At 32.9% G+C, this 27,453-nt stretch overlaps 1 protein-coding gene, 2 long non-coding RNA genes and 1 pseudogene across 9 annotated transcripts; 2 read left to right on the forward strand and 2 right to left on the reverse strand.

Annotated features, from left to right (window-relative positions):
- The first annotated feature begins 370 nt into the window (after window positions 1-370).
- On the forward strand, window positions 371-9,013 carry LOC129946442 (uncharacterized). The gene is made up of 3 exons (XR_008781600.1): window positions 371-1,096; window positions 1,173-1,272; window positions 8,681-9,013. It is a non-coding gene; the product is annotated as an uncharacterized LOC129946442 (long non-coding RNA).
- LOC129946440 (uncharacterized) lies at window positions 7,033-8,473 on the reverse strand. 4 transcript variants are annotated; one of them, XR_008781597.1, is made up of 5 exons: window positions 8,419-8,473; window positions 8,029-8,335; window positions 7,729-7,976; window positions 7,552-7,659; window positions 7,033-7,499 (listed from the first exon to the last, which is right to left on the reverse strand). It is a non-coding gene; the product is annotated as an uncharacterized LOC129946440 (long non-coding RNA). The 4 variants fall into 4 exon arrangements; XR_008781596.1 differs by having other exon boundaries at window positions 8,029-8,110; window positions 8,173-8,467; XR_008781595.1 differs by having other exon boundaries at window positions 7,729-7,799; window positions 7,879-7,976; window positions 8,029-8,467.
- Window positions 9,014-12,729: 3,716 nt separating the features above from the next.
- LOC129946434 (vacuolar protein sorting-associated protein 37A) lies at window positions 12,730-14,720 on the reverse strand. 4 transcript variants are annotated; one of them, XM_056056620.1, is made up of 5 exons: window positions 14,390-14,720; window positions 14,113-14,350; window positions 13,275-13,599; window positions 13,063-13,214; window positions 12,730-13,003 (listed from the first exon to the last, which is right to left on the reverse strand). In XM_056056620.1, the coding sequence occupies exons 1-5, from the start codon at window positions 14,467-14,469 to the stop codon at window positions 12,809-12,811; spliced, it is 990 nt and encodes a 329-aa protein (XP_055912595.1). In that variant the 5' UTR covers window positions 14,470-14,720; the 3' UTR covers window positions 12,730-12,808. The 4 variants fall into 4 exon arrangements, with proteins under 4 accessions (XP_055912595.1, XP_055912596.1, XP_055912598.1 ...); XM_056056621.1 differs by having other exon boundaries at window positions 14,113-14,338; window positions 14,390-14,719; XM_056056623.1 differs by having other exon boundaries at window positions 14,113-14,255; window positions 14,390-14,716.
- Window positions 14,721-14,874: 154 nt separating this feature from the next.
- On the forward strand, window positions 14,875-27,214 carry LOC129946436 (viral IAP-associated factor homolog; annotated as a pseudogene).
- Window positions 27,215-27,453: the final 239 nt, after the last annotated feature.

The following is a 27,453-nucleotide window of genomic DNA, read 5'->3' on the forward strand; positions in this document are numbered from 1 at the left end:
TATCACTATCACTATCACTATGAATCACTTATGAATCCCTTTTTTTGTTATGGACATAGGGATTTTTACACTATCCTCTTTTGTATTTGTTTAACTTTGTGCTTTGAATTCCACTTTTTTTTTTTCATTAAGAGATTTCCTTTTTTTTTGGCGGCGGCGGCCCAGCTTTCCGCAAATGAGTTCGGGCCGCCGAAAATAAAACTGGTATATAAAAATAATAACTTTAATTAACTTCCTAAACTATGAAAATTCACTGGACTCACCACCTTTCTTTTGTTCTTCGCTTCTCTTCTTTTTTCAGAGTTATTGGCTGAATCACAAATTAAATTATATTTCCACTTTAGGCAATCGGCAATTAACACTTTCTTTGCTCTAAGGAATCAAATCAAAAAAAAAAACATTTTTTTTTTTTATTATTGAACGCCGTTTAACTTTAAGAAAAAAATACCAGAAATCGTCGTTTTTATTTTTACAATATTTGAATTTGAATTCGAATTCACTTTCTTTACACGCCTCTGTGTGCTAGTCGGCTAAATGAAGGTATGCTAAAATAACAACCCACACCGGCAAAGGTATATTCAGACGATGTATCACTAACAGCAATATCATCCGATCGCATACCCACCTTCACATATTGTATTCCTCCACTCACATCATCAAACCCAAAATAGTGGGAGGCCATGCTGGTGTTAGTACTCCTCTAACAAAATAGGGGTATTATTATCCCCGAGGTGTGTTCGTAGGTCAAAAATTGGGGAGACCTGTAACACAGATTCACCTGAGACCAGAACACTACAAACATCACATTACATAATAACGAAATAATAACATTAATAATAATAAAACATTTAATCCATAACAAACAATAACATGCAAAAAATGGTTGTTTACGAAGTCTAAATACGAACCTAAAACAAAACTAGTATCGTAAGAATTCAGGTCACACGCAACTTAACTAATCTAACACGCAACCCAACTCGCCCTTGGAACACACCTATTATTTTGCATCCGTGTAGAGATTGGAGAACTGTCAGTCACCGATACCATTATTACTTATGAGCAAGCAGAACACGGCTGCGCAGTGTGCTTTCCTCTGGTAAGTTCATGTTTACTTTTCCCTTTTTTTCTTTTTATTTTATATTTTGTTTATTTTCATTTCTTTTTTTTTTCAGAAATTACAACCCTAAGGACCTGAGGATGTTCAGGCGCCCGCAACAAACATGGTCAAGGCTCGTACCAGAACAAGGCCTAGTCACTTCGTTTACGAAAGATGTAAGTCCATTTTCGGCTATGAGAACTTTATAAAGATCAGAAACAGAACTACTTACTAGATCATCTATGTATAAATCACCTATAATAATAAGATTCTTCGATCGTTTAAGACTAAAAAAATTTCACATTTCATTTATAAAATAGAGGGCAGATGAAGCGTGTAATCTATAAATGCAAACAAAAGTAAATAATTCGTCATATATGTTACAACACACTTCGATAATATCTGCACTTTTTAGATTAAAAACTTTTATTTCATATTCATACACTGCGCGTACAAAAACTCCTACGCCACCACCAGAATAAGTATCATTTGCACTTGCGTGAAAATTATAACCAGATATGTTATAATTTTCTGTTTCATCAGAATAAATCCAAATCTCTGATACAAAAATTAATTCAGGTAAATAGAAAAAAGCTTCAAGATTTCCGACCAATAAATCGAAATTTCGACGCAAGCTGCGAATATTTTGATTAATAATAAAAAATTATTTGTTTCCCGAATTACATTTTAAAATATTATCATAAATACATCTAATGGTTCTAGTAGTGAGGTAGTGAGGTTATCATGCATAAGATCAAGATAGCCAGTCATAATACTGCTTGTTAAGGACTTTTAAATAATGTGAAATTTAATGTGGATATAATCTAAACAAATTGTTTTTATTCATATACTCATCCTTGCCAACAAAAGGAGACATTTTACATTTTTAACGGATCGATTTCAAGTCGATATGTACATATGCTTTACACCAGGCATTCGGATACTCTGAACAAAAGAAAAAATAAGAAATTAGTAACTATAAAATCATAATAGTTACTTCTAAGCCCAAAGTTAAGCTATTATGTATTTCTTCTTAGCTACATGTTCTCAAAATGAGAAATAAAAATAAATATATTATAAGAACTTGGTGTTATAATCTTAAGACTACAAATTCATAACAGGAAATAATAAACATTTGTAAACGGAATATTGAAAAAAGATATTGTAGATTTGGAACATCATCACATTTTTTGAAAAAAAAAATAATTTATAAATTTAGAGAGCCACTAAAGCGTTATATGTACACTGCATCAAAAAATTGCACGTACATCAATCGAATTGAAATAAATTTATTATATTTAATGTACTTATAACCTAATCCACGTACCGTTTAACTTTTTTTGAACAAAAAATGATACATAGATGTAAGTACAGTATTAACAGGTAATACAAATTTCGACCTTTCTTCTTATAACTTTTTTTTCATAGACATACAGCTACGAGCAACTAATTAGAAACGATAGTAATCCTCTACAAATTTTATATTTTTCGTAATTTTGTATTTACTTTAACAATTTGTATATATTTATTTTTGTATGTTGACTATTATTCTTTACAAATATTTAAGGTCGAAATCAAAAAACAAAAAAAAATCGAAGTTATAATTTTATTTTTAAATTAAAGACACAATTTCAGGAGAGCAACAAATTAGAAACGACAATGAAAGTAAACAAATAATAATAATAAAAAAAAAAAACAAAACTTAAAATTCTTAAAAAAATGGAGTTTGGTTAGTACTTTGTTGGAAAACCTTTTTGCATCAAAACTGCCTTGCAGCGATTTGGCATGGACGATATTAACGCCCTACACCTTTCAACTGGTATAGAGAACCACGATTTTTTTACTTCTTCAAATAACGCATCCATATATGAAATTTTAAGTGCACTTATTGAGTTCTTGACATCCCCCCATAGGTGTTCTATGGGATTGAGGTCAGCACTGGAGGATGCCCAGTCTAGAACATTGATGGAATTATCTTCAAAGAACTTCTTGGTATACTTGGCACTGTGTTTTGGATCATTATCCTGCTGAAACTTCCAAATCACAGGTAAATTTTCCTCTGCCCATGGTAACATCACATCCCGCAATATGTCCACGTATTTTTCTTTTGTGAGGATGCCATCAATTCGATGGATTGGCCCAACGCCATTCCATGAGAAGCATCCCCATACTTTGATAGATCCTCCACCATGTTTCACAACCGCGGATGTGTACTTTGGATCGAATTCTCTTCGTTTTGGCCGCCGCACAAATCTTCTGCCATCGGGACCGATTCTATTTATTTTGGTTTCGTCGGACCAGAGGATGAATTTCCATTGTTCTTTTGGATACCATAAGTGATATCGAGCAAACTCAAGCCGCTTTTGCCTTTGCCTTTTGGTAACCATTGGTTTCTTGCGTGCAACTCGACCATGCAAGCCAGCTTCGACCAATCGCCTTCTTATGGTCCAGACTGAAACTGGTGAATCTATTTCATCACAAACTTCGCGCTGGATAACTCTTGCACTTTTTTTGGGGTCAGCTTTTGAAAGTCTGATGATTTTTTTATCATCACGAACTGAAGTTTTTCGTGGTCTTGTCTTTCGTGGCACATTTTCGCAGGTGTTATGCATTTCAAAATGTTTCAAGGCATTAAAAACTTTCTTTTTGGAACAGTTCAATCTATCAGAAATTTGTTTGTATGACAAATTTAACTTTCTTAGCTCCAAAATAGCTTTCCGAGTCGCTGTTTTTCCCATTTCTAACGGTGAATTTAAAGTTCTATTTTCGATTACATATTATTTATTAATTGATACCTACCAAAATTTGATGTTTATATATTAAAACAAATACCAATTTCTAAGAATAAAGCTTTGCTGCAAGATGTTTCTAATTAGCTACTCTCTGCAATTTAGGAAAAAAATTACAATTTTGTTGTTTTCTTTCGTATAAGTACCAATATCGCACAACCTATCACTCTAGAAGTCAACAGCTAAGTATACAAGAAACTAACATTGAAATAATTTAAAGAAAAAAAAACAGTTAGATTTTACAGGTGCATTTTCATTCATTGGGATTTCGTTTCTAATTAGTTGCTCGTAGCTGTATGTTTCTATGAGTATAAAAAAATTGCACGTACACCAAACAAATGTACGTACACGGTTGTTTTTTTCTACAAAAATGAAATAACGGATCTTTTCCAAGCCAAAAACTCGTACGATCATGAGATTAAATCTCTTACTCAGTCTATGTTAAATTGATCTGGCTAAAAGTGTTTTTTTTTTGCGATTAAATTTTTTTTTTTAATTATGGAATCATCACATAAAAAAGTTCCTATTGAAATAAAAAAACAAATTGTGGATCTCAAAAAGGATGGAAAAAGTTATTCTGAAATATCATCCATTGTTAAGAGATCAAAATCAACTATTCAATGCGTGATAAAAAATTATGAAAAAAAACAAAAGCTTCGAAATGGCCCCAGGAAGAGGTCGGAAAAAAAAATTTTAAATGACAAAATGGAACGCAAAATCGTAAGAATGGTGAAGGTTGACCCAAAAATACGTGCTCCTTAGATAGCTGCAGAAATCACAGTAAGTCATGGAATATCACTAAACCCACAAACAGTCCGGAACGTATTACATTCAAATGGTTATCAAGGACGTGCAATAAGAAAAAAGCCTTATATTTCGAAGACAAACGTGCAAAAGCGTTTGGACTATGCAAATGCGTATGTTTCGAAGCCAGATGATTTCTGGAAGAACGTGATATTCCTTGACGAGAGTAAGTTCAAAATTTTTGGGTCGGATGGAAGAAGGTTTGTGTGGCGGCAACCAAACACGGCCTTGGAGACAAGAAATATGCAGCCAACAGTGAAGCATGGAGGCGGAAATGTCATGGTCTGGGGAGTGATGGGGGCTAGCAGGGTGCGAAATTTAGTATTTGTTGAGTCGACGATGGATAAAATGGTTTATCTGCAAATACTAAAAGACAACTTAAAAGCCAGCGCCAATTAAATGGGCTTAAGCGAGGACTTTGCATTAGTGCAAGACAACGACCCTTAGCATTCCTCAAGGCTTGTGAAAGAATGGCTGTTGTATAATGTGAAATCGCAGTTGCCTCATCCTCCTTAATCCCCAGATCTAAATCCCATCGAACATCTTTGGGATTATTTGGAAAAGAAAATCCGAGAATCGGAAATAAGAAACAAAAATCAACTGAAAGCCGTTTTAATTGAAGAATGGAACAAAATTCCACCGGAAGTGACTTCAAAACTAGTCCTGTCCATGCAAACCCCTTTAAAGAATGTTATTAAGGCAAAAGGTTACCATACTAGGTACTAAACGAAGCAATTAACTATTAAACTTTAAAGTGTATGTGCAATTTTGTATGTTAATTTTAGTTTCATCCCTTTTTGTTATTGTTTTTTTATTCCTATGAAGTCTATGTAACAGAATTTTATTTTGTTTTTACTTCTATCATTATAAAGAAAATAATTAATGAAAAAATAAATATATAATAAGTATTTTTGATAAAGTATGTGCATTTTCAATCTAAACAGTCAAATGTACGTGCAATTTTTTGATGCAGTGTATATGTATATCTTTTTGTTCCAATTTTAAGTTTTGTTTAGTTCAAGTTTACAGATTACAGTTTTTCTATCTTATTTATTTATTTTTTGTGTACAGTTTTTGATAAATTTACATTTTGTTTTTTTTTTGATTACTTTATATTTTTTTAATTAATGGAAATGTGTATAAACTCGGATATTTTAAGTATATACTCGTATATATATTTATTATATTCATTGCATGCTTTATGTTCTAAATGTTACTTAATGTTAAATGTTCTTATTTATTTATTTATTAATATCATAACTTATTTTATTAAACATCTATGATAAAATGGTTTAACCATCCCATCTGTGATATTTTTACTTACTTTATTAATTTTACTAAGCCTAATAGCGTTTAAATTTTTCTTTATCTGTGATAAAATGGTTTAACCATCCCATCTGTGATACTTTTACTAACTTTATTAATCCTACTAAGACTGATAGCTTTAAATTTATTATCTGTGATATTTATATTTTCTTATAATTTAGCTTAAGTTACTTAACTTGTGATACTTAATTTACTAATTTTACCAACTTAAATACTATCCACAATGATTGAAAACTACGATCTGTGATATTTACAAAAGTTACTGATTTTAATAATTGATCTACTATTTATTTATTTATTAACTTATTTATTAATTTATTAACTTCCTATAGGAAGTTATTGTAATGGGTCCGATTTGTTAAATTGAAAATTTTGACATTTCTCGACGTTTCAAGGTCCCTAGAGTCGAAATAAAAGATTTTTAGAAAGATGTCTTTGCGTGCGTGTGTACGTACGTTTGTACGTCCGTACGTCCGTACGCCCGTACGTCCGTACGTTCGCGACGTTTTTTTCGTCGTCCATAGCTCAAGAACCAGAAGAGATATCGACTTCAAATAAATTTTGTTATACAGATAATAAGGCAGAAAGATGCAGAAAGGGCTCTCAAGAAAATTGCGTGGGTGGTTTTTTTACCATAGCAGTTTGAAAAAAAGGTGGAAATTTTGGTTAACCCTAAATATCTTACGAACCAAAAACGCTAGAGACTTGAATTAAATTTTATATAATATATTGTAACGTGACACAAAACAGTTATATTTTTTGAAAAAAATCAATATAACGGTTTTTTTATAAATCAATAAAAGTGAAAAAAAAAATTGTCACCTCCAAAATTGTACGACTAAAATATGATTTCATCTTTAAAACAATTTTGTGCAACGAAAAATAATGTTTTTGATATCTGATAAAATTTTGAGAAAAATCTAATCGACAGTTTTCAACAGTTTGTTTTCAACATAAGGCAAATTTTGAGAAAAATCGAATTGACAGTTTTTTTACAAAAAATAAAAACCTGAAAAAAATGTATAAAAGTTGGTAAAAATTGATTTTCGACTCAAATATCTCTTCAAAAATTTTAAATATTGGCTTCAAACTAATTTTATCTTATAAGAAATATTGTTTTCGACAGTTGGTACAATTTTTAAAAAATTCGAATTGACAGTTTTTTTACAAAAAATAAAACTCTAAAAAAAAATACTAAAACTTGGTAAAAATTTACTTTCGGCTCAAATAGCTTTTCAAAAATTAAAAATATTGGCTTCAAACATATTTTATTTCGGAGAAAATATTGTTTTCAATATTCAGTAATTTGTATATAAAAATCCAACAGTCCGTTTTTTCATAAAAAATAAAATCTACAAAAAATAGTGCGGAAATTTGGTAAAAATACATAAAGACAAACTTTTAAGCAAGACAAATCGATAGACGGGATGGGAAGTTATCAGTGTGGGTCGCATCCCAGCCTCTTTTTAATTTTTTTTGTTTAACTATAATTTAATCAATCAAAATAAGGTTATATATAAAAAAAAGATCACTCACCAACAATCACTTGAATGGTGTATGGGTGCTGTAACGTAGAAGTTCGTAGTGGTGGCAGATAGAGATGAAGCGAAAGTACAAATCGTTAACTGGTTGATTTTACAATTTCTGAAAGAAAAAATGCAAACAAATTAGTGGATATTAGGTACAAAGTAAATACAGTTTTAAAATTGGTACCTCCCAGCATCCCAAACTTTGGTCACCATGTCTCTCCAGCAGGTAGGGTCCCAACAGTCAAAAAAAAATACCTGGAAATGCATGTTGATGGTTAGATGTATAGATATTTATGTATGTATACGTAATTTCACTTGTCTAATGGATAATTACCATTTATATTGAAAACAAATCGCACCTAAAATCACTAAGGTTGATATAGGTCGGAAATCAAGATGTAGTTTTCTTTTGGTCCAGGTCTAGAGGTACAGCTGAGAAAAAAAAAATTGTTAGGTGAGGCATAATCATTTTGAAAAGGTCTACCTTAAATTAAACGTTGCACCAAAGGGATTGCCCGGCTTTTAACGTGGGTTTTTCCCCACAGTCAGTTAATCGGCCAAGATATCTAAAATGAAAAGGGATAAATAAGTTGTACCTATAAAGTAAAATAAATAGAAATTAATAAACTTATTTCAGCGTCCATTGAGTGTCCCGTTATCGTCTTCGCTTGGATTCTTTTCACAGGCGGCCGAAAATGTCTGTTTTTGCTACTTATTGAGAATATATCTCAATAAGCAACAAATTTTGTTGCGGACGCCTGGACATATTCAGGTATTTAAAGTTGTAATTTCTGAAAAAAAAGAAATGAAAATAAACAAAATATGAAATAAAAACAAGAATACAAAAAAAAGGGAAAAGTAAACATGAACTTACTAGAGGAAAGCACACTGCGCAGCCGTGTTTTGCTTGCTCACAATGGTGCCGGATGAGTTGGGTTGCGTGTTAGATTAGTTAAGTTGCGTGTGACCTGAATTCTTACGATACTAGTTTTGTCTTATGTTCGTATTCAGACTTCGTGAACAACCATTTTTTTGCATGTTATTGTTTGTTATGGATTATATGTTTTGGTTATTATTTCATAATTATGTGATGTGATGTTTGTAGTGTTCTGGTCTCATGTGGTTCTGTGTTACAGGTCTCCCCAATTTTTGACCTACGAACACACCTCGGGGATAATAATACCCCTATATCTTTAGAGGAGTACTAACACCAGCATGGCCTCCCACTATTTGGGTTTGATGATGTGAGTGGAGCAATACACTAGGTGAAGGTGGGTATGCGATCGGATGATATTCCAGTTAGAGATACATCGTCTGAATATACTTTTGCCGGTGTGGGTTCTTATTTAAGCATACCCTCATTTAGCCGACTATCACACAGAGGCGTGAAAAAGGTGTAAAGACAGTGATTATTCGAATTCAAATATTATAAACAAAATATAAGCAACAGTTGAACCAGTAAACGACGATTTCTGGTGTTTTTTTTTAAATTTAAAAGGTGTTTAATAATAAAAAATGATTTTTGAATTAATTCATTATAGTAAAGTGTCAATTGTAGATTGTCTATAGTGGAAAGATAGTTTAATTTGTGGTTCAGCCAATAACTCTGGGAGAAAAATTAGGAAGGGAAGTGAAGAACAAAAGAAAAGTGGTGAGTCCAGTGAATTTTCATAGTATAGGAAGTTAATTATAGTTATTTTTTTTATATACCAGTTTTATTTTCGGCGGCCCGAACTCATTTGCGGAAAGCTGGGCCGCCGCCGCCAAAATAAAAAAAGGAAACTTTTTATTGATAAGAAGAAAATTCAAAGAAGAAAACAAAGGTTGAATTCAAAGAAGAAAATTAAACAAATACGAAAGAGGATAGCTTAAAAATCCCTATGTCCATAAAAAGAAAGGAATTCATAAATTTAAAAAAGTGAAAATTCCATCCATATAGCGATCAATAATAGATACGCGCAATCAGTTAGATTCAGCTATATACTATATACCTACCTATACTTACCTCGTGGATTTTTTGTGTTGTGATTGTCCTATAATTAAGTTGTTTTGCTATGTTTAAAGATTTGTACGTGTACAAAAATATTTATACTTGTACAATTAGTAGCGGCGTGGAAGTTACTTTTTTTTAGTTCTCAATTTATTTAATTTTTCTGGTTTCTTGTTATTTATTTTACAAATACATTCTTGTGAGGTACCGAAAATCGCGTGAGCGATTGGATCGCGTCCCGTCACTGGGTTGTTTTTTTTTAGTCTTAGCCGACACCTCCACACAGCTCTATAGGGGTAGAGAGCTAGGGCATCGTCGTTACTTCTTTCCTAGAAAAAAATAGGATCGAAAGATACTACAAAGGGTATCAAAATTTAATATTGAAACACGGCTTTTCAGTACCAATTTCTTTTTTTCTCATTTCTCATTTCACTTTGGGGGTATCCAAAACCGTGGATACCTAAAGGTAGGGTGGGTAATGGCCTCACTGCACAACATCCACAGTGCCCTGATGTGCCAATAGTCTGTCCGTTTATGTTTCCTCCCTTTTCCTCATTCCTTGGCTTGATTTATGTTTTTGTCTGCAGGCGAGGTTGAGTTTCGGGGGCAAGATCCCCCCTCTCCGTCCGACGAACTGCCGCCGTGCATCGCAAGCAGGCCGCGTCCCCCGGATCTCACCTAACCTATTCCAAATCTTCCTATCTCTTTTTCCTACCTCATCCTTATCCTACCCTTCCACTTCACCCACCTCCACACCTCCTCTTGCCCCGCAACAGTTTAGTTAGATTAAGAGATTAGCTTTAGAAAGTAAATACATAGGGTATAATATTCTATGTTTGGCAATTGAATAATTTTAAGTTTTAAGTTAAGTTATAAAGCAAAATAAAAATTAACGAATTGATCAAACTGAATATTAATTATATAACAATAGTTAATGATGATTATTTATGTGAACATTAATATTTATAATAGATCAAAAAATAATACATATCATTTCTGAACAGAATCTATTTGCTAAAAAATTTAGCAAATCTTATACTGAACGTCTATATGATCATATGGGAAATATATTATCTAGAGTACGGGTTAAATGGGTTTGCTCTCTTTCGGCCTATAAGCTCAATTGCGAGGTTTTTGTCCATAAGAATAAGCATGTGTTAGTTGTCTCGTGCATTTCTTATGGGACCAAGCCATTGTGAATGTAGTTGTTATTGAATTTGTGGTCATATTGCTCAACCACGGGGGAAAAAACTATCAGGTGAACTCAGCCGTTCAGAAAAGAGACCCGTTGAATTCAAAAATTAATAATATATATATATTAATAATAATAAAAATAATGCAATATTTTAAGAAAAATTAATTTTGCAACTCCTTTAGTGAAAACTGTGATAAAAATAATATTTGACTGCTTTTGGCAAACAAATTCTATAAGTTTTATGAAAAGTTTCCCTAAAAACAGAAAAAATTATACTGAAAGTATAGGCACACCCTAGAACTGCAATGCGAACGTAGCCCAATTTGAGTTGTACCCAGTTTTGACAGATCAACAGCAAGGTGAGTATTTTGACAACGAAAATTAAACGGAAAACAAAATACAATTTCTGCGAATTAAATTTTAAATCATCAGGATGTACTTTGGGACACTAGTAAAAACAAGTGATCTATCTCCTATTAGGTAAGTATAATAGAAACCTAATGCGCTTTAAAAACTCAAACGTTTTGATAATCTTTCTTTCAGAGTCGTCAACAATGAATCATGGTACGAAAATCTGAATGTAGTGGACTGTGTTGCCAATATGGGAAGACACTTTCGAATGAAATCAAAGCTCTTAATATATTTCCTCTATGTCCATGATCCTGGTCTTCACTACTTTAGTTACTTAGATGGTTGCGCTAAGACCTCTCTCTTATCTTTCGCAATGACTAAAGAAATGGTACTTTCCAAAATGGTAAGCCTCAAACAAATATTTGATCCTGGTCCTAATAGCGTCCCATTAGTTGTTCTAAAAGAATGTATGCATTCCCTGTCAAAGCCTCTAACTGGACTCTTTGAATTCTCTTTTTCCCAAGGTATTTCCTCATATATGGAAAGATTCATTTATATTTCCCATTCATAAACCAGGCAATAAAACTGAAATTAACAATTATAGACCTATTGCGAAACTTTCATGCATCCCAAAACTTTTTTTAATGCCTAGTTTATGATTCCGTTTATTCCCATTGCAAGCCCTTATTCTTCCCATCTCAACATGGTTTTCTTTAAGGAAGATCCACTACGACTAACTTCATTGTTTTTATATCAAAAGTTTTGTCAGCCCTTAAGAATGGTAATGAAAGAACTCGTCCTAAAAAATATGTATTACCAGCTAATCAACTTATCGATAGACATGGCTTGTACATTTCATTAGTTCGTTCGAATACGCAAGCCATTTCTGGAAATGTATCTTGAAAATCGGTCATCATATTTTACGAAATTTAAATGTAAAACGTATTTTTTTTATTTTGAAAAAATAAGAAAATCGATTGCGTAATTGTGTCGTGAGATATTTGGGGTCAACATTGGTCAGGTTCAGACAACACAAGTGAATTCATTTTAAATCAACTGCATTCTTATGAACGTACAATTTTACCAAGGCAACTCCTTAGCTTTCAAGTGTCATACATTTCCAACTTGGAACTATACTTCACTAATTTCTACTGTCAGATCATCGTACAAAAACTACTAAGAATAATATTATTTAGAAAACATTTCTCAGGCAAGCCCATCGCTATTTGTACTTTGTAATGTAAAGAACTATTACTTATTTCTTTTTTAATTTGATTACACTCAACATTAAATGGAATTGTGCAGAAAATAAATTAATCTTTGCTATTTACCTCTTATAAAAATTATATTGTATCTTCTTAGAATTATTATACGCTTTTAACTATAAAATAATGAGGTCTTTAAATTTGTATTTTGTTGTGTTTTGGCCAACTTGTAAAAATATTCCTTATTTAGCAATCAGTAAAAAAATTGAAAAATGTCTAAAATTGGTAGCAAACAAAAATAATTGGTTTTGCTCTCTTTACATTGAGCCACAAAATTGTTTTCCATTGAAATAAATTTCTTATTTAATTTTCTTTTAAGGAATCAATTTTCCTTCAACGTACATACACTTTAATTTCAAAATTACAAAAAAAAACAATTAAGCGTAACATATTATGTATTATCTATATTATTATGCATTATTTCACACTTGAAACGGTTTAATTTAGTGAATTGGCTTGCCTTTTAGATTCCAGCTCTTTCGAGTGCACTGAGTTGATGTCCCAGACGTTCTTCTTTTGCTTTACGCTCAGAGCTAATCTTTTTCGAGCATGTGTAACTATTAAGGAATGTTTGGACGTCAATTTTTCCATTTAAAAACTGTTCTACATTTTTTTCACAATCAGTATCTGAATTGGAAGCAGCTACCTGAAGAACTTCCTTTAAAATTAAAATACGAAACTAAATTATTTAAAATAAAGATTTTCGAGTTAAATTACTCTTATATATTGCGGAGCAAATTCTTCAGATTTCTTTAAATACTTAAGGTTTAGTTGATCACATTTTTGACCGAGACTTTTCAAGGCTGTAACATCATCATTAAGCTTGAGTTTAAGTTCACTTAAGTGAGATTCCTTTGTTTTGTTTTCTCCTTAAAAGAATAATATATATTATATAAGTTAGCACTCCGTCAACTTGTGTTTAATAATACTCGATATGTTTTCAACTTGGTTGATCATTGAATCCAATTCTTCGTTAAGATGTTGAACAACTGACATCTCTTCTATAAAGTCGTCAAAGAATTCTGGATCACCGTCTAACTTTTTAAGTTCATCCAAGGACATGTTAGATAAGTTTGGGAGATCAAATTCCTTTTTTATGCTTCTTTGGAAATTATGTGAAGGTGAACCATCTTTGCTGCTAACTACGCACGCATTTGGACTAACTTCATTTATTGATAAAAATGGAGGAGGATGCTTTTCAAATTCTCTTATAGTGGCCTGGACAACGCGTCCTAAATCGGAGTGCTGAGAGTACTGTTGAAAAAATATAGTAGAATTTAAAACATGTTTCCTTACTTTAAAATATACTGACTTAAGCTTAATATACCGTGCAAGCTTCAACAATTATACATGCACATATAAATGTACATCATTTCAAGAGTTATTTGAAAGTTTTAATTGATCAATAGTAATAACTGAAGTTATTAGTCAGATTAGTCAATAATGAATAATTCTATCTTAGGTCTTAGTTTTTTGTTTGCGATAAATACAGCTTGTGAGAAATGGTTAGAATATCAGTAACTTTTTCTAAACTTTTTTTCCGAAGTAGGCGTTTGGATGAGTACAAAATTGTAAATATCTTCCGTTTCTTCCATTCTTCACACACAGAGATATTGCTGTTTAAATTTATTCCATATATTTAATTAAAATTACATTTTTGATTTAGTTAAGTGTATAGATAACAATCCTAAAGACAGACCTTAAACTTAACTTAAGTTATTAGTTTCCTTGATATCTTTACTTACTGTATATTATAGCAATACCTACGTTTATCAATCCAGGAGCAGTTTCAACGTCAGATCCATTCGAACTAACCCAATGATGTTGAACTGGTGGAGATATTTCTATTTTAGGTTTTTCGGTAGGAAAGTTCGGGCTCAGTTGAACTTTTAGGTGGAAAATACGACCTCCTGATTCAAATTTGATGAGATATTCTTTGTTTTCGATTATTTCCAGTACACTTGTTAACATAGCAATGAAAATGTGATTGTATCTTACAATTAAGCTGAGCCAAGAATTAAATATAGTCCTACAAGATACTCACTTGTCATTAAAAATCTTCAGCGTGTCGATTTGCCTTTTGCGAAAATCTAAATCATAGCTATTAAACGGCTTGGGAAGCATCTCATTGCATTTGACTTTTATGTGCTATGTAAATTAGTTTTCAGTCTTAACCAACCAATTAAGTCGAAAGAAATATTTTAAAATTCTTATAAGCAAAATTTCATATACAAAATACAAGAGTTCGAGGAAAATTGTTATGAATTTTTTGAACTGAGCGATATTTTAAACTTTAAGGTAAACAATAAAAAATCAAATTGGTTTCAAGCTTGCGAAATTAAATTATATCGTGAAATAACTTGCAAAATTCCTTGACACTTGTCTATTTTTGTACCTGTTATTATTGTACCTTCTGCCAAAGAGAAAAAACTAATCGAGAGAGTCAAATTCCCCCGTCATCGTCCCTTCAAAACCTTTTACACCAATTTTGTATAGTGTGTTGAATTCGTATCGGTGAATATATGTTTACTGTACTGAGTTTTTGACCATAGACACACCATGTAAAGACCGGAATCTTTCGTATGTTGTACCCTCCAACACCCATTTGTTTACATTGTTGTATTTGATATTTTGACATTACATTCATTTTTAAATGTGAAATCCAACAATTCGATGCGGTGCATTAACTTGTTTTGACAGAAGTTTTTTTTTTATTAAATTGCTGTGGTGAGAATTTTAGATTTGATTGTAAGCATTATTCACATGAGCACGACCAACGAATGAACGAATATTCGTCGATTTTGACATTTCTTTCACATGAGAGTTTTTAATTCGTTGCGAATAAAGTTTGACTTTGACCACCGAAACCAAAACAAGATTGATTTTTTAGGTTAAGTACGAGCGATTATTTTATTCGTTGAAAGTGTGGATAATAAGGAACGCGAATAAGGTTTGACAGTTCGTATCAACTTCAATTTTTTTCGTGACGAATAAATTTGTTTTCTTAAATTTATTAATATATCATATTGAAAAGTAAAAGTATGCATCATAAATCAAAAAGAAACTATATTGCTATCGTTTTGTTAAGGATTTGTGTGGAAATATGTCTTCAAACGTATATAAACTCACATTGTGTAAGTCATTCGTCGTTCGTTGGTCGCGCTCATGTGAATGCTGCTTTAGCTGTTAAATGAAATATTTTTTGTTTTGTTAATTTGTTTAAAAATGCAAGATCCAAATGAAGATACCGAATGGAATGATGTCTTCCGCGCAAAAGGTATCCTTCCGCCCATGCTCGAGAATGCCACTGAGAATCGAATTATTGGGGAGAAGCAGAAAAATATCGAAGACATGAACATGGACGAATTGGACAATCTGAAGACTCCGAAGACGAAGTAATCGCGAGGAAAATCGTCACAAACGAATGGCATAGATGCCAGTATTCCCAGACAAGGCTCTCTTTGGTTCAGTGTGGGAAATTTTCGGACAAATTTACGTCAACGAAGTGAAGTGGGTTGTGCTGCAATTGTACACAAATGGTGTGCCGCTCTGTTCGCTCATACACCACCATAGGCAACAGTTGGCCATAAAATTCCCACAAATTAAGTTTCTGCGGTCGATAGCCACCACCTGCATCCCAAATTTCCTAGAGAAGCATCTGCCAACAGTGTTTATCTATTTTGAAGGCCAAATGAGAAAGCAATTCATTGGTACCTTGGAGCATCGTGGTTAAAAATTGACCACCGATGAATTGGAATTCATGTTGGGTCAGTGTGGTGTAATTCCAACGGAAATCAAGAAAGATTCCAAGCAACAAATTCGTGGAAAAATGCTCAGCTACCTGGAATCCGATCATTTCTATTGATTTCGCAATTAGGAAGAAATATTTTTAGATTTTTAATATTTACTTTTGTGTTCGAATGGATTTTTATATATTCAAATAATAATAAAAAGAAAATGGAACCATAGGTTCCATAGACAATTAAAAGCCGGATGCAAATTTGAATAGTGTTTTATTAATTCAAAGACAGCCGATCAAAAATTAATGAAAAAATGCTTAAACATTTTTAATAGAAAAAAGGAAGGTACAAACCACTCCTATAAGTACATTATTGTTAAAAGGACATGACCAAGTGATTTCCTATGTTTGCATTTTTAAACATTTTTGATAGGAAACTACGAACATTGGAATGCAATTGGACGTGGTCTTTTAAGTTGTTTTGATTTTTACTAAAAAGTGTGAATGCAATGTTCTTACACACTTCAAGGATTCCAGGAAGGTATAAACCAATCCTGTAGGTTAACTGGCAAAATTATATTTAATGTACTACAATTTTTCAATTTTCTTGCTGTTTTTAAAATGTATAAATGTATATTTTAAATATAATAGGCCGACGGCTTTAAGCCCATGCTCGTAAACTTTTATATTAAAACATTTGTACTTTATATGTTGAAAAAATAAAGATAATAATAACAATAATAAAACTTTGAAGTCGAATTTTTCGGAAACTAAGTGTTGAAAAATGTAGTACCATTGGCATGATGGTTAGTGCGTTGGACAGTCTATCTTTGACTTCCAAAGTGTGAAGAAGTGTTTACAGATTTATCTTAAAGTTAAAATAGTGCAAGTGATAAGTAAAAAGCAAAGTTGGTAGTTTGCCACCATTAAAATTAACAATCGATAGCCCAGTGGAGGTGGCGCGGCGTCGTAAGGATTCAGCGATATTGCGACGACTGGAAACTGAAAATAAATGTCCTGAAGTCGGAGACAATTCTGTTCCGGACTCCGTTGGCTAGGGCCACGAGGGATACGTGCAAGAATTGGCGCAAGATGGTCATCGTTGATCTTCATGGGCAGCCATTAGCGAACAAAAGTGTAGTGAAGTACCTCGGTATCTGGTTAGATCAGTATTTATATTTCGACAGACATGTAAATGCTGCTCTGACCAGGGCCAGAGGAGCCTTCGCTCTGACGAAACGGCTGTTTTTTAGCAGTCGGCTTGACCCCAGAGTGAAGGTAATTTGCTACATGGCCCACATACGGCCAATGATCGTTTATGGTTGTCCTGTGTATTTCAGAGTTGGCCCTTCCCAGATGGAGAAGTTTCGGGTGTTCGAGCGGCAGTGTTTACGACGCTGTACCGGCTTATATCGAACAGCCGAATCTTCTTATGTGCATTACTATTCCAACGAGGTCCTATACAACGGGGCTCGAATCAACAGAATTGACAATTTCGTGATAAAACTCGTTCGAGGTCACATTGCAAGAGCTATGTCTTCGACCAACAATTTAATTTCCGGGGCGTTCTATTCGAACGACGAGTATTTTGAGAATGCACGCTTGAGCGGCTTCATTCCACCAGAGGCATTCCTCTTTTTAGACAAATGCGGTCTGATACAGGATAGATTGGCAGTTCCGTTAATCTACCACGTCAGACGAAGAACCGTGGATAGGAGACTCCTGTACAATCGGGACGTCATGGCACAAGGCGGAGCGGAGCTCCTTCGGTTCAGTAGAGCTGTGTCCGAACGGGACCGAATTGATAGGGTGAAGCAGGAGAACCAGTTTTGGTGGCTTCAATCGGCATTTGATATTGGATAGTCGGGATGTGGTTTTAAGCCTTGGCCGGCTTACACACTTGTTTAATAGTATTAGGGTTTAGTTTTAAGTAGAATAGGCATGGTGGCACGAAAAAAAAAAAGAATACGAAAAAAAAAACAAAAAATAAAAATAAATAAAAAATAAAAAAAAACAAAAATTAAAAAAAAAAACATTTAAAAAAATAACTAAAAATTAAAAAAAAGGCAACAAAATATGAAAAACAAAAATGTTAGATAGTTAGATTTGCTGCTGTGGTTGTTCTAGTTTTAAATAGTTTATAGGTAGAATAGTTAGTTTAAGTTAGTTTTAAGTTTTATTTAAGGACCTTATTTTAAGTAGTTTGTAAGTAAAAATAAAAAAGGATATTGATATTAGTTTTTAGTAAATTTTCTAATAAATACAAAATAAATAAAATTTAAATGAAGTAAAATAGATCTTAGGGCCGAAAGACATTAGTTTTAAGTGTTATAGTTTAACTTAGAGTGTCCGTATGGGACCATTAAGTTAGTTGTAAGTTATGGATAATTAGGCTAGTTTTATGAATTTTTGTCTAGCTTTAAGATAGGTTTAAGAATGAATTAAAAAAAAAAAAAAGTGTCGTCCGAAGGCAGATCGAAGGGTCGTTGGTTCGGGTCCCAGTCGGAGTCTACCAAAAAATTGATAGCTTTTTTTCACAACCGAGAAATTGTGGATTTTATTAGTTGGGAAGAGAAACAAATGGTGAAGAAGAATAGAGCAGGGGTATAGAAAGATACCTCTGCTGACACATCGGGTGATGCCAGAACAGTTCCAGCAGCGGTATCAAAAATGCCTGTAATATCAGGTTACACATCGGATCCGCAATCATCTGTTAAAAGGAAAAGACAGACGCCTAACCTAATAAAGCGACCCAACGCAGCTAAGCGAGCAGCCTTGAAAGGAAAGCTGCCGCTGACGTTGCCACTAAATAATTAAATAATACAGGGATGACTTCAGAGAGTGAAGTATCTGAGGGTGACGATTCGGAGACCCCAGTGCACGTCTCTGATGGAGGAGAAGGGCGGTATAAGTCACCGAAAAACAGACCTGAGAGCTTAACAAAGCCAGAGCCGTCGACAAAAAAAGCATTGGAGGTGGATGTTGACCAAATCCGCCAAGAATAAAATACACTGATGCAGGCCCTGCAATCTGCAGGCATAAGTGAATTTGAAGAAAGTCTGAAGAAACTGAAGGAGGAAATAAAAATTTTAAACAAAAAAGAAAGTGCTTCTCACTGGCCGAATAAAAGCTAGTAAAAGAGTTGCTAAAAGAGGCCACAGCTGAGTTCTTCAGCTACTCACCTAAAAGTGAAAAGTTTAAGACGGTCCATCTGAAGGGCACAAGTTTCTGCACGGAACCGGAGGAGCTCTTAGCTGAGCTCCGCCAAAAAGCCACGGACTATCTCGATTTTATCGGGGTCAAGCCTTTAACTACGGTGAAGTCCAAACGAGAGGGTTATAGGCTGCCAATGTTCCTCGTAACATTATCGCCCGAAAGCAGTTTTGATAGTGTGAAGAAAATCACATCTCTCGACTATCAAGCCGTACAATGGGAGACATTAAAAAGGTACGACGACATTCGACAATGTAAGAAGTGCCAGAGGTTTGGCCATGCCAATGCCAATTGCAATATGCAGTTGCGTTGTGTCTGGTGCGGAGAAACCCACAAAGAAGGAGAATGCAAGCTGGGGCATGAGCGGGTTGAGGATTTGACCCTGCTCAAGTGTGTCCTTTGTGGAAACCAAGGGCACCCGGCTAGCTATAGGAGTTGCCCTAAGGTAAAAGAAATGAAACAGAAACAGGCCAGTCAAAAAGCAGAAAGAAGTCGAACAGTTCAACAGGCTCCAACACAAAACTTCGTAGATCCCAAATTTTTCTACGCCCAAATGGTGTCAAGGAATGGGAACACGAGACAGGCTCCACCAACAACGGTTGCCCCAAAGTCCCCTGTGCCTAAGGCACCAGAGGTGCAGCCTGACATTGTAGCCTTGTTGCTGAGCATTCAAGGTCAACTAACCGGACTGCAAAGTCAGATAAATGAGCAAGGCAAAAGGGTAGATCATCTCTACTCTTTGATGACTGGCCTGGCACAATTTGAACCATAATGGGCGCGCTGCCGGAGACGGATTGCGAGGAATTGACAATTCCTCCAAGAGTAATTCTTGTCATGAAAAAGTGTAGGTTCCTTCCATTCCTGACAACAGTACTCGCACACAGGAATGGTTGCGAGTTGTAAGTCACTAGGCCCTGGTTCATAACGGACTGTTGCGCCACCCAATTTAATTTTAAAGTGTTGAAAATATCAAATTCTTGATCTCGAGATAATATACATTTAAATTTTGAAATCGATTATCATCGAAAATAGCAAACTCGTGATCTAGGGATCAATAACTTTCCAACGATATATCAAAATAAACAATTTGAAGTCGATTATCTCGGAAACTATTAAATCCGTGATCTCGGGATCAACGATATATCATAATATGCATTCTGGAATTTTGTATTTCAAAACTTCGATGTCGATTATCTCGGAAACTATCAACTAACTACATTAATTTCGTTATCAAGGGACCAGTACCTTTGCAACGATAAATCACAATATACATTTTGTGGATTTTTTTTTTCAAAACATTAAAGTTGATTATATGTCCTAGAGCATTAAAAATATCAAATTCTTTATCTAGGGATCAGTACCTTTTCAATGATATATCACAATATACATTTTGTGGAATTTTTTTTTTCAAAACTTTGAAGTTGACTATCGCGGAAACTAAGTCCTAGAGCATTGAAAATAGCAAATTTATTGTGTGGAGATAAGTAGCTTTCCAGCGATGTATCATAACACACATTTTGAAGTCGATTATCTCGGAAACAAAGCGTGCTACAGCATTGAAAATATCAATTTCGTTATCAAGGGATCAGTACCTTTCCAACGAAATTACAAAAACTATGAATTAAAAAATCTGAACAAATTCGGGATTTTCGCATCTACGATTTTGAATGAAACAAATATAATATTTCAGGTGTTGTTACTTGTAGTTCTGTATATAGGGATTTAAATATCAAATTCGATCATTTGTTTTTGAAAAATGAATTACTTTGTTTTGGAAAACGACGTTTTTCACACAAAGCTAAATTTCTTGGTAGTTTGAGCGACACGCAGATATCCTATAATTCCTGTTCCGTCTATTTTGGTTGGATACTGTATAATCACATACAAATGGAAAAATATGAAATGCATAAACTGTTTTAGAATTTCTGCGCTAATTTACACAGCTGTCTATATATTTCTAATTCATTATAATTAATTATTTTTATGTTATGGAATAATAGGTATTAAGAACTTCGTATTACATTTCTTAGGGCATATTTTCGTTTATTGCATGCGAATACAATTATTTGGCTTTTTTGGTACCGATGTATTCAATGCAGTTTTTTTTTTTAATGCCAAAAAGCACTTATCTATTCATCCAAAAGACCTACCTCACAACTTTCATATAATGTTTCAAAAAATAAATCAAACAAAAACAGATCTAATGAATTTATTTTCAGTCATGCATGAGGCTTATTCTAGCAACGTTGCTTTCATAAAAATTTAAAATTTAAATCTAAACATTCGTGTTTTTTTTCTAAGGAAAATACATGCATGTTCATACTTCTTAAATTGGCACAAAAAATCAGACTTTACCTTTAATCAAAAACATTTTCTCTCCATTTTGTAATTTTCGTTTTGACAGCGCATAGTAGTTATTGTTACACTCCTTAATCGTTTCAGATTTATGTTTTCATGTCATTCTTCTGTCAGCCAGTGCCACCAGTGGATTCTGTCATCTTAACAAAAAATCTTGTTTCATAAAAGTACTATAAAACGAGAAAAAAAAACTATAAACTATAAACACCAAGCTTTCAAATGTTGGTAAATTATTCTGCTTTGTATAGTGTGGCCATACCTTAGTTGTTAAATAAGGTGATACTAGTGTTGTCCATATTTAAACTTTTCGCACTTTTTGTGCATCTTTTAATTATGTTTTTTTCTTTTTTAATATAAAATACTAAATAAATCCTCAGAAGAAGCTGGAAAACAACTAGCGGAAGGTAGGATAAAACCAAGATTTATTAGTTTTATTTTATTATTAGTCGCATCCAACTGATTGATCTTCCAGTTATTGAGAAAATTGCCAACAAAAAACATATTAATTAAATTATTTTTTTCTTGCTTGAGTATTTACGTAGCCTTATTTCGATAATAATAATTGAATATGGATTAAGGTATACCCGGTATAAATTATTTTTTTCTTAAATCCAGCTTATTTAAATGCAAAAGAAACTTTGGCTAGATTAGGACTTTGTGATTGAAAGTTGCAAGAAATTGTTAATTTTTAACTTCACTATATTCAAAAGGGTTCAATTCAATAAAAATCTATAATTGTCTGAACAAGGCATTTGTTATATTATGTTAAGAAAACTCGATATATATATATTACCAAAAATTTACAAAACTGTTGTTTTTTTTTTTATTTAAATTTAATAAAAAGAGTTCCGATTAAGGTAAAAGTATACGTTCCAAATATTATCTTTTTTGAATGTTATATTAATTCTTTTTTTCTCGAATTTAAAAACGATGACAATTTCCTAAAAGTATTTTGATAATTACAAAACAGTGACTAAGTTTTAACAATTTAACTATAAGTTAAGTTTTTCAAATAAAAAAAAATGATAAAAGTTTGACATCACCTCAACATCACACATAATGCATTTGCATTTTTAAACTTTTCGATAGGAAAACAAAATTCATACAAATCTTCTCGCCCAAGAGTAAAATCAATTTGTCACATTTTACATCGTTGGATGCTTCAATATTTTGCATGGATAACAGCGGTATTGTCCAATACCGAGGGATTCGTAAGGGGTTTGTGATTCACAACACTTTGTTGCAAGTTCATTTGGGTAAAAGATATTTTATCGTTTTAGGAACAACACCATCGTAATTCTCAATCCAGAAAATAACCTTCATGCAGTACAGTTGCTGCTTCATCTTCCACTTCAGGTGGTCACAGCAATACAAGTCCAACATGATTTAAGTCAATTTGCGTAAGGATGCCGCTTGCGAAACAACCACCGACAAACACCTCATGCTGCAAGGTGGATTCTTTGAGTTCGTTTCGTCGCTCATACGTTCTTTGAAGTTGTTATGTACGTGGCTATCTTTGGAGTAATTCCAGGCAATTAAACTTGGGCTTTGCCCATCAGGTAAAGTTGCAGAGAAATCATCGCTTGATTTTTGTTAGCTTTGTTTTTATCGTTTGCAGACTGAAAACGCTTGGCTTACGCACAAATGGTACAGAGAGAATTTAAAGAACTATCCAAAGAGACGTAATGCCATATATCCATACATTCTTGAGACGTTACAAATTGGGTATGGAACTTTTAAAAATGGTACATTCCATAATCTAATAATAATTAAGTGTAATAGTTTTAAGCTTATACATTTTTGATATGAAAATACAAACATTGTAACTCACTTGGACGTGTTCTTACAAGTAAATACACTATTGTTCCAAGGACTCTACCAAATAAATTTCAATGTTTGCATTTTTAAACATTTTCGATAGGAAAATACGAACATTGGAAAACGTCTGTCAAAACAAGTAAAACACCGCACCAAATTGTTGTTGGATTTCACATTTTTATGTGTCTATGAATAGATGTATCCAAATATACTTCATTTACCAAGATCGGAATCTTTCGTACGTTTCACTCTCCCAAACCCGTTTGTTTACATTGTTGTATTTGTAGTTTTGACAATTAGTCCATGAATAGATGTGAAAACAAACAAAAAAAAACCATGCCGTGAGCTAGTGGCACTTTGAAAAGCGAAAACAAAATGGGGAGGTAAGTTATCAAAATCTGCATTAATTTAACTTATCCAAGTATATTTATAGTTTTTTTTAAATGATTTAAGCTTGCAATTCATTGCAACTATTCTTCAATTTCATTTTGATTAATAAATATTAAGTTTAAAAAAGGAGTTATAATCGAAAAATACTATAAGAAAAAACTTTGCATCAAAGGAACACCAATGTTTTAAAAAACTAATCAGAACGATTATAGCGAACCTGTGGAATAAAAGCAGAACAAATAAAATAAAAATTTTGACATGTATCACAAAATGAAAACGTGAAAAAATCGTTCTAAAGATCAAAGAATCGACATTAATGTTTATTGTTGACGTAAAGAAGTGAAGTTTGTTTTAGTTAATTCCCACAGTTTAAAGCAAAATATTATTTTCATTCATTTCGTAAAAATGTTTAGTTATCAAAGCTTAAGTTAACTTATTATTGTTTAAAGGGTATGTTTAATAAAAGTGCTGCTAATAATAACAAAGTTAATGAGTTACGTATATATTAAAAATGCTTTACACAAAGCAACTTATTTTTAAAACATGGTTACCTCAAATTTGTATTTCAAAATCTAACTACACACGAAATTCTAACTCTAACATAGTCCCTCAAAAAGAAATTTTCAGGAATATTCCTGCAACAAACAAAATTAAAATTTGGTCTTGCAATTATCGAACTGCTTAAATGATGAAAATACTAATTTAATTGAGGAATCTAAACGAAGCTAAAGTTGGCAATGAAACTTCACAAGTAGGCTTCTCGTAGCATTGTCTGTACAAAGAAATACTGAGCCATCCGCCTATTGTTTCCAGCTGAACTTCTAACGTCGCCAAAAAATGCTCTAAGCAAACTACAGCTGAAAAAATTGTCTGTTTTGTCGTTTTGCAAAGTATTACACTTGTGTCCATTTCCAATTATACTTAACCAGTTGCAGCACATATTGCGTTCGTAAATAATTTAAGTAAATAAAAACCAGCACTAATAAATCATTAAATATGTATTTGATCAATCTTATTTTATATACATTTACAGCATTTATTTGGAATGAAATTAAAAAGGTATACAAATCTTCCAATTTAAGACCATGTCAGCACGTCAGATTCTGTTGGTTAGAATTGTTTAGTTTTTGAACGAGGCCATAAAACATTGAAAATAAAGCATTTAGATGTGGCTGCAGAATATAATGAAGCATTTTGATGGTCCGGAACACTAAATGTGAGAATGGGTTTGGTTTTAGTTTCTATGAATTTAAAAAAAATAGTTCTCCTTGACAGATAGAGAGTAGCTATATATAGAGTTTTATTGTTAAAAAAGTTAGATTGTACTAAGCGAGTGGTACGGATACCTGTGCATCTAGTCATCTACTAAGGTCAGACAGAAAAAACTAATCGAGAAAATCAAATTTCCTCGTCTACGTCCCTTCGAAACCTCTTACTCTAATTTTTTATAGCGCGTTGAATTCGTATCGGTGTTTTAACCTCGGAGAGCAGAGAGAAAAAACTTCAGTTGAGAGATTGATATTTCTTTCTCTGGTTTTCACAAATTAATTCTAGCAAAAAAAATTCGTTTGTCAATGAATTACGGTAAACGTTATAACCATAGACACACCATATAAAGACCGGAAACAAATCTGTCATTCTGGTTTGCTACAAGCTGAAACGTCAACTTACACGCACCCTTAGGTGTAACATCAATTCAACACTGCTAACATCAATTCACCACCCTCTAAAGTCAATTCACCACGAAAATAAGGAATAGTGATGAGAATTTCCTTAAGGGTGGCACCTAGTGGCTACGGTGACATTAGATATTGCATTTTTTGTGAAGAGTACTATAACTCAGGCGACAAAGTTTGATGACGGATTTGTATAGAACAGTTAAAAACAAGCATATTTTACTTTGGGAGGGGAACTGTTTCACCCCATTTAGGAGGTAGGGACATTTTAAAAAAATATGTAAGTTCAATGAAAAAAAATAATGGTAATACTTACAACTAAGTTTTATAAATTTTTCATAGCCAACACTTTTGTCTATTAAGCTTAGTGTACACGATTGCCAGGTCTGACAATCATTGTCAGATCTGCAAACGTCTGACAATGAGATGACAATGAGCTGAAAATTTCAATTTGTGTGTACACGGTTTGCATATATCTACAAACATCTGCAAATCTGTTGCCAAATATTTGTCTGACAATCTCGACAAACTAATTTGGCCAAATAGCTAGCAATAGATTTGCAAACATTTGTAGATTTTCTGCCAACCGTGTACACACCAAATCAAATTTTGGATCTGCAAATTTATTTTCAGCTCATTGTCAGTGACAATTTGTCACACATCGCATCAGTCAGAAAATTTTAAAGCTACTGAAACAAAGTGAAACATAAAAAAATATGATAAATATAAAAAAACGTAGCAGTTGCGACTATTTGAATAAATGTTAACGTTTTTATACATTTTCTTTGAAATGAAAAAAAAAAACAACTTAAAATTTACCTAGTAGTTTTCTCCAAATTTGTCTGAAAATGAATAAATTTGCAAATGTTCCTCAAACGGCATCTGCAAATTTACTCATTGTCAGACGTTTGAAGAAACGTCAGAAAATGAAAAAAATTTGGTGAATTTTGTGTACACACGATTGCCACATCTGCAAATTCATTTGTCTTCAAAATGATTGATGAACAAATTTTTCTGCAAATCAATTTGGTGTGTACACGGTTGTCAGCTTGCGTGTACACGATTGCCAGAAATCTACAAATTAATTGGCAGATATTTTTCTGCAAATTAGGAGCCAAACCATTTGTCTGCAAATTAATTTGGTGTGTACACGATTGTCAGCCATTCGAGACAAATTTTTCAGTGGCAGATCTGGCAATATTTGCAGATCTGGCAATCGTGTACACTAAGCTTTAGCTTTTTTATATATCAAGTCAAAACTATGCAAATAGTTCGTTCAGATATTACATTTTTAAATAAATACTTATGTATTAATCCAAACATCTTAGATGCTAACTTAAGACTAAAATCAAAAACCATTTTTGCTGTTAACTGTCATTAAATATCGAAGCAGGACAGTTCACCTCCGCCGGTTTACCTCTGCCAGTTTACCACCGCCGGTTTACCTCTGCCAGTTTACCTCTGGACAGTTTACCACCGCCGGTTTACCTCTGGACGGTTTACCTCCAGAGCAGGTAAGGTAGTTTATTATTTATTATTATTATTATTTATTATACCTTCTAATAGAAAACTTTTAACATAGTTTCGTGTTGTTTTTAATTTTCTTTCATTCTTTATTAAATGAATTATGACACTTCCACAGTGCAATTTTTCAAAGCAAAATATGATATTTAAGTAAGTTTTTGTATTTTTTTTGTTTTGTTTGAATATTTAACAGAATTCAATCATTTTCAGGACAAAAATGTTCATAGGAAATGCAGCGTATCCTCTAAAAAAGTAAGTTCCAAGCTTTTAATTTTGCAAAATAAAACAATTCGTTTGGGATTTTAAGAGTAAGTTTTTTTAAATTGTTTCGATATTTAATATAATTTGATATTTTTTAGAACAAAAACCTGTATAATGAAGTAATTCAAG

Source organism: Eupeodes corollae, chromosome 2 (genome assembly GCF_945859685.1).
Source record: "Eupeodes corollae chromosome 2, idEupCoro1.1, whole genome shotgun sequence".
Lineage (NCBI taxonomy): Eukaryota > Metazoa > Arthropoda > Insecta > Diptera > Syrphidae > Eupeodes > Eupeodes corollae.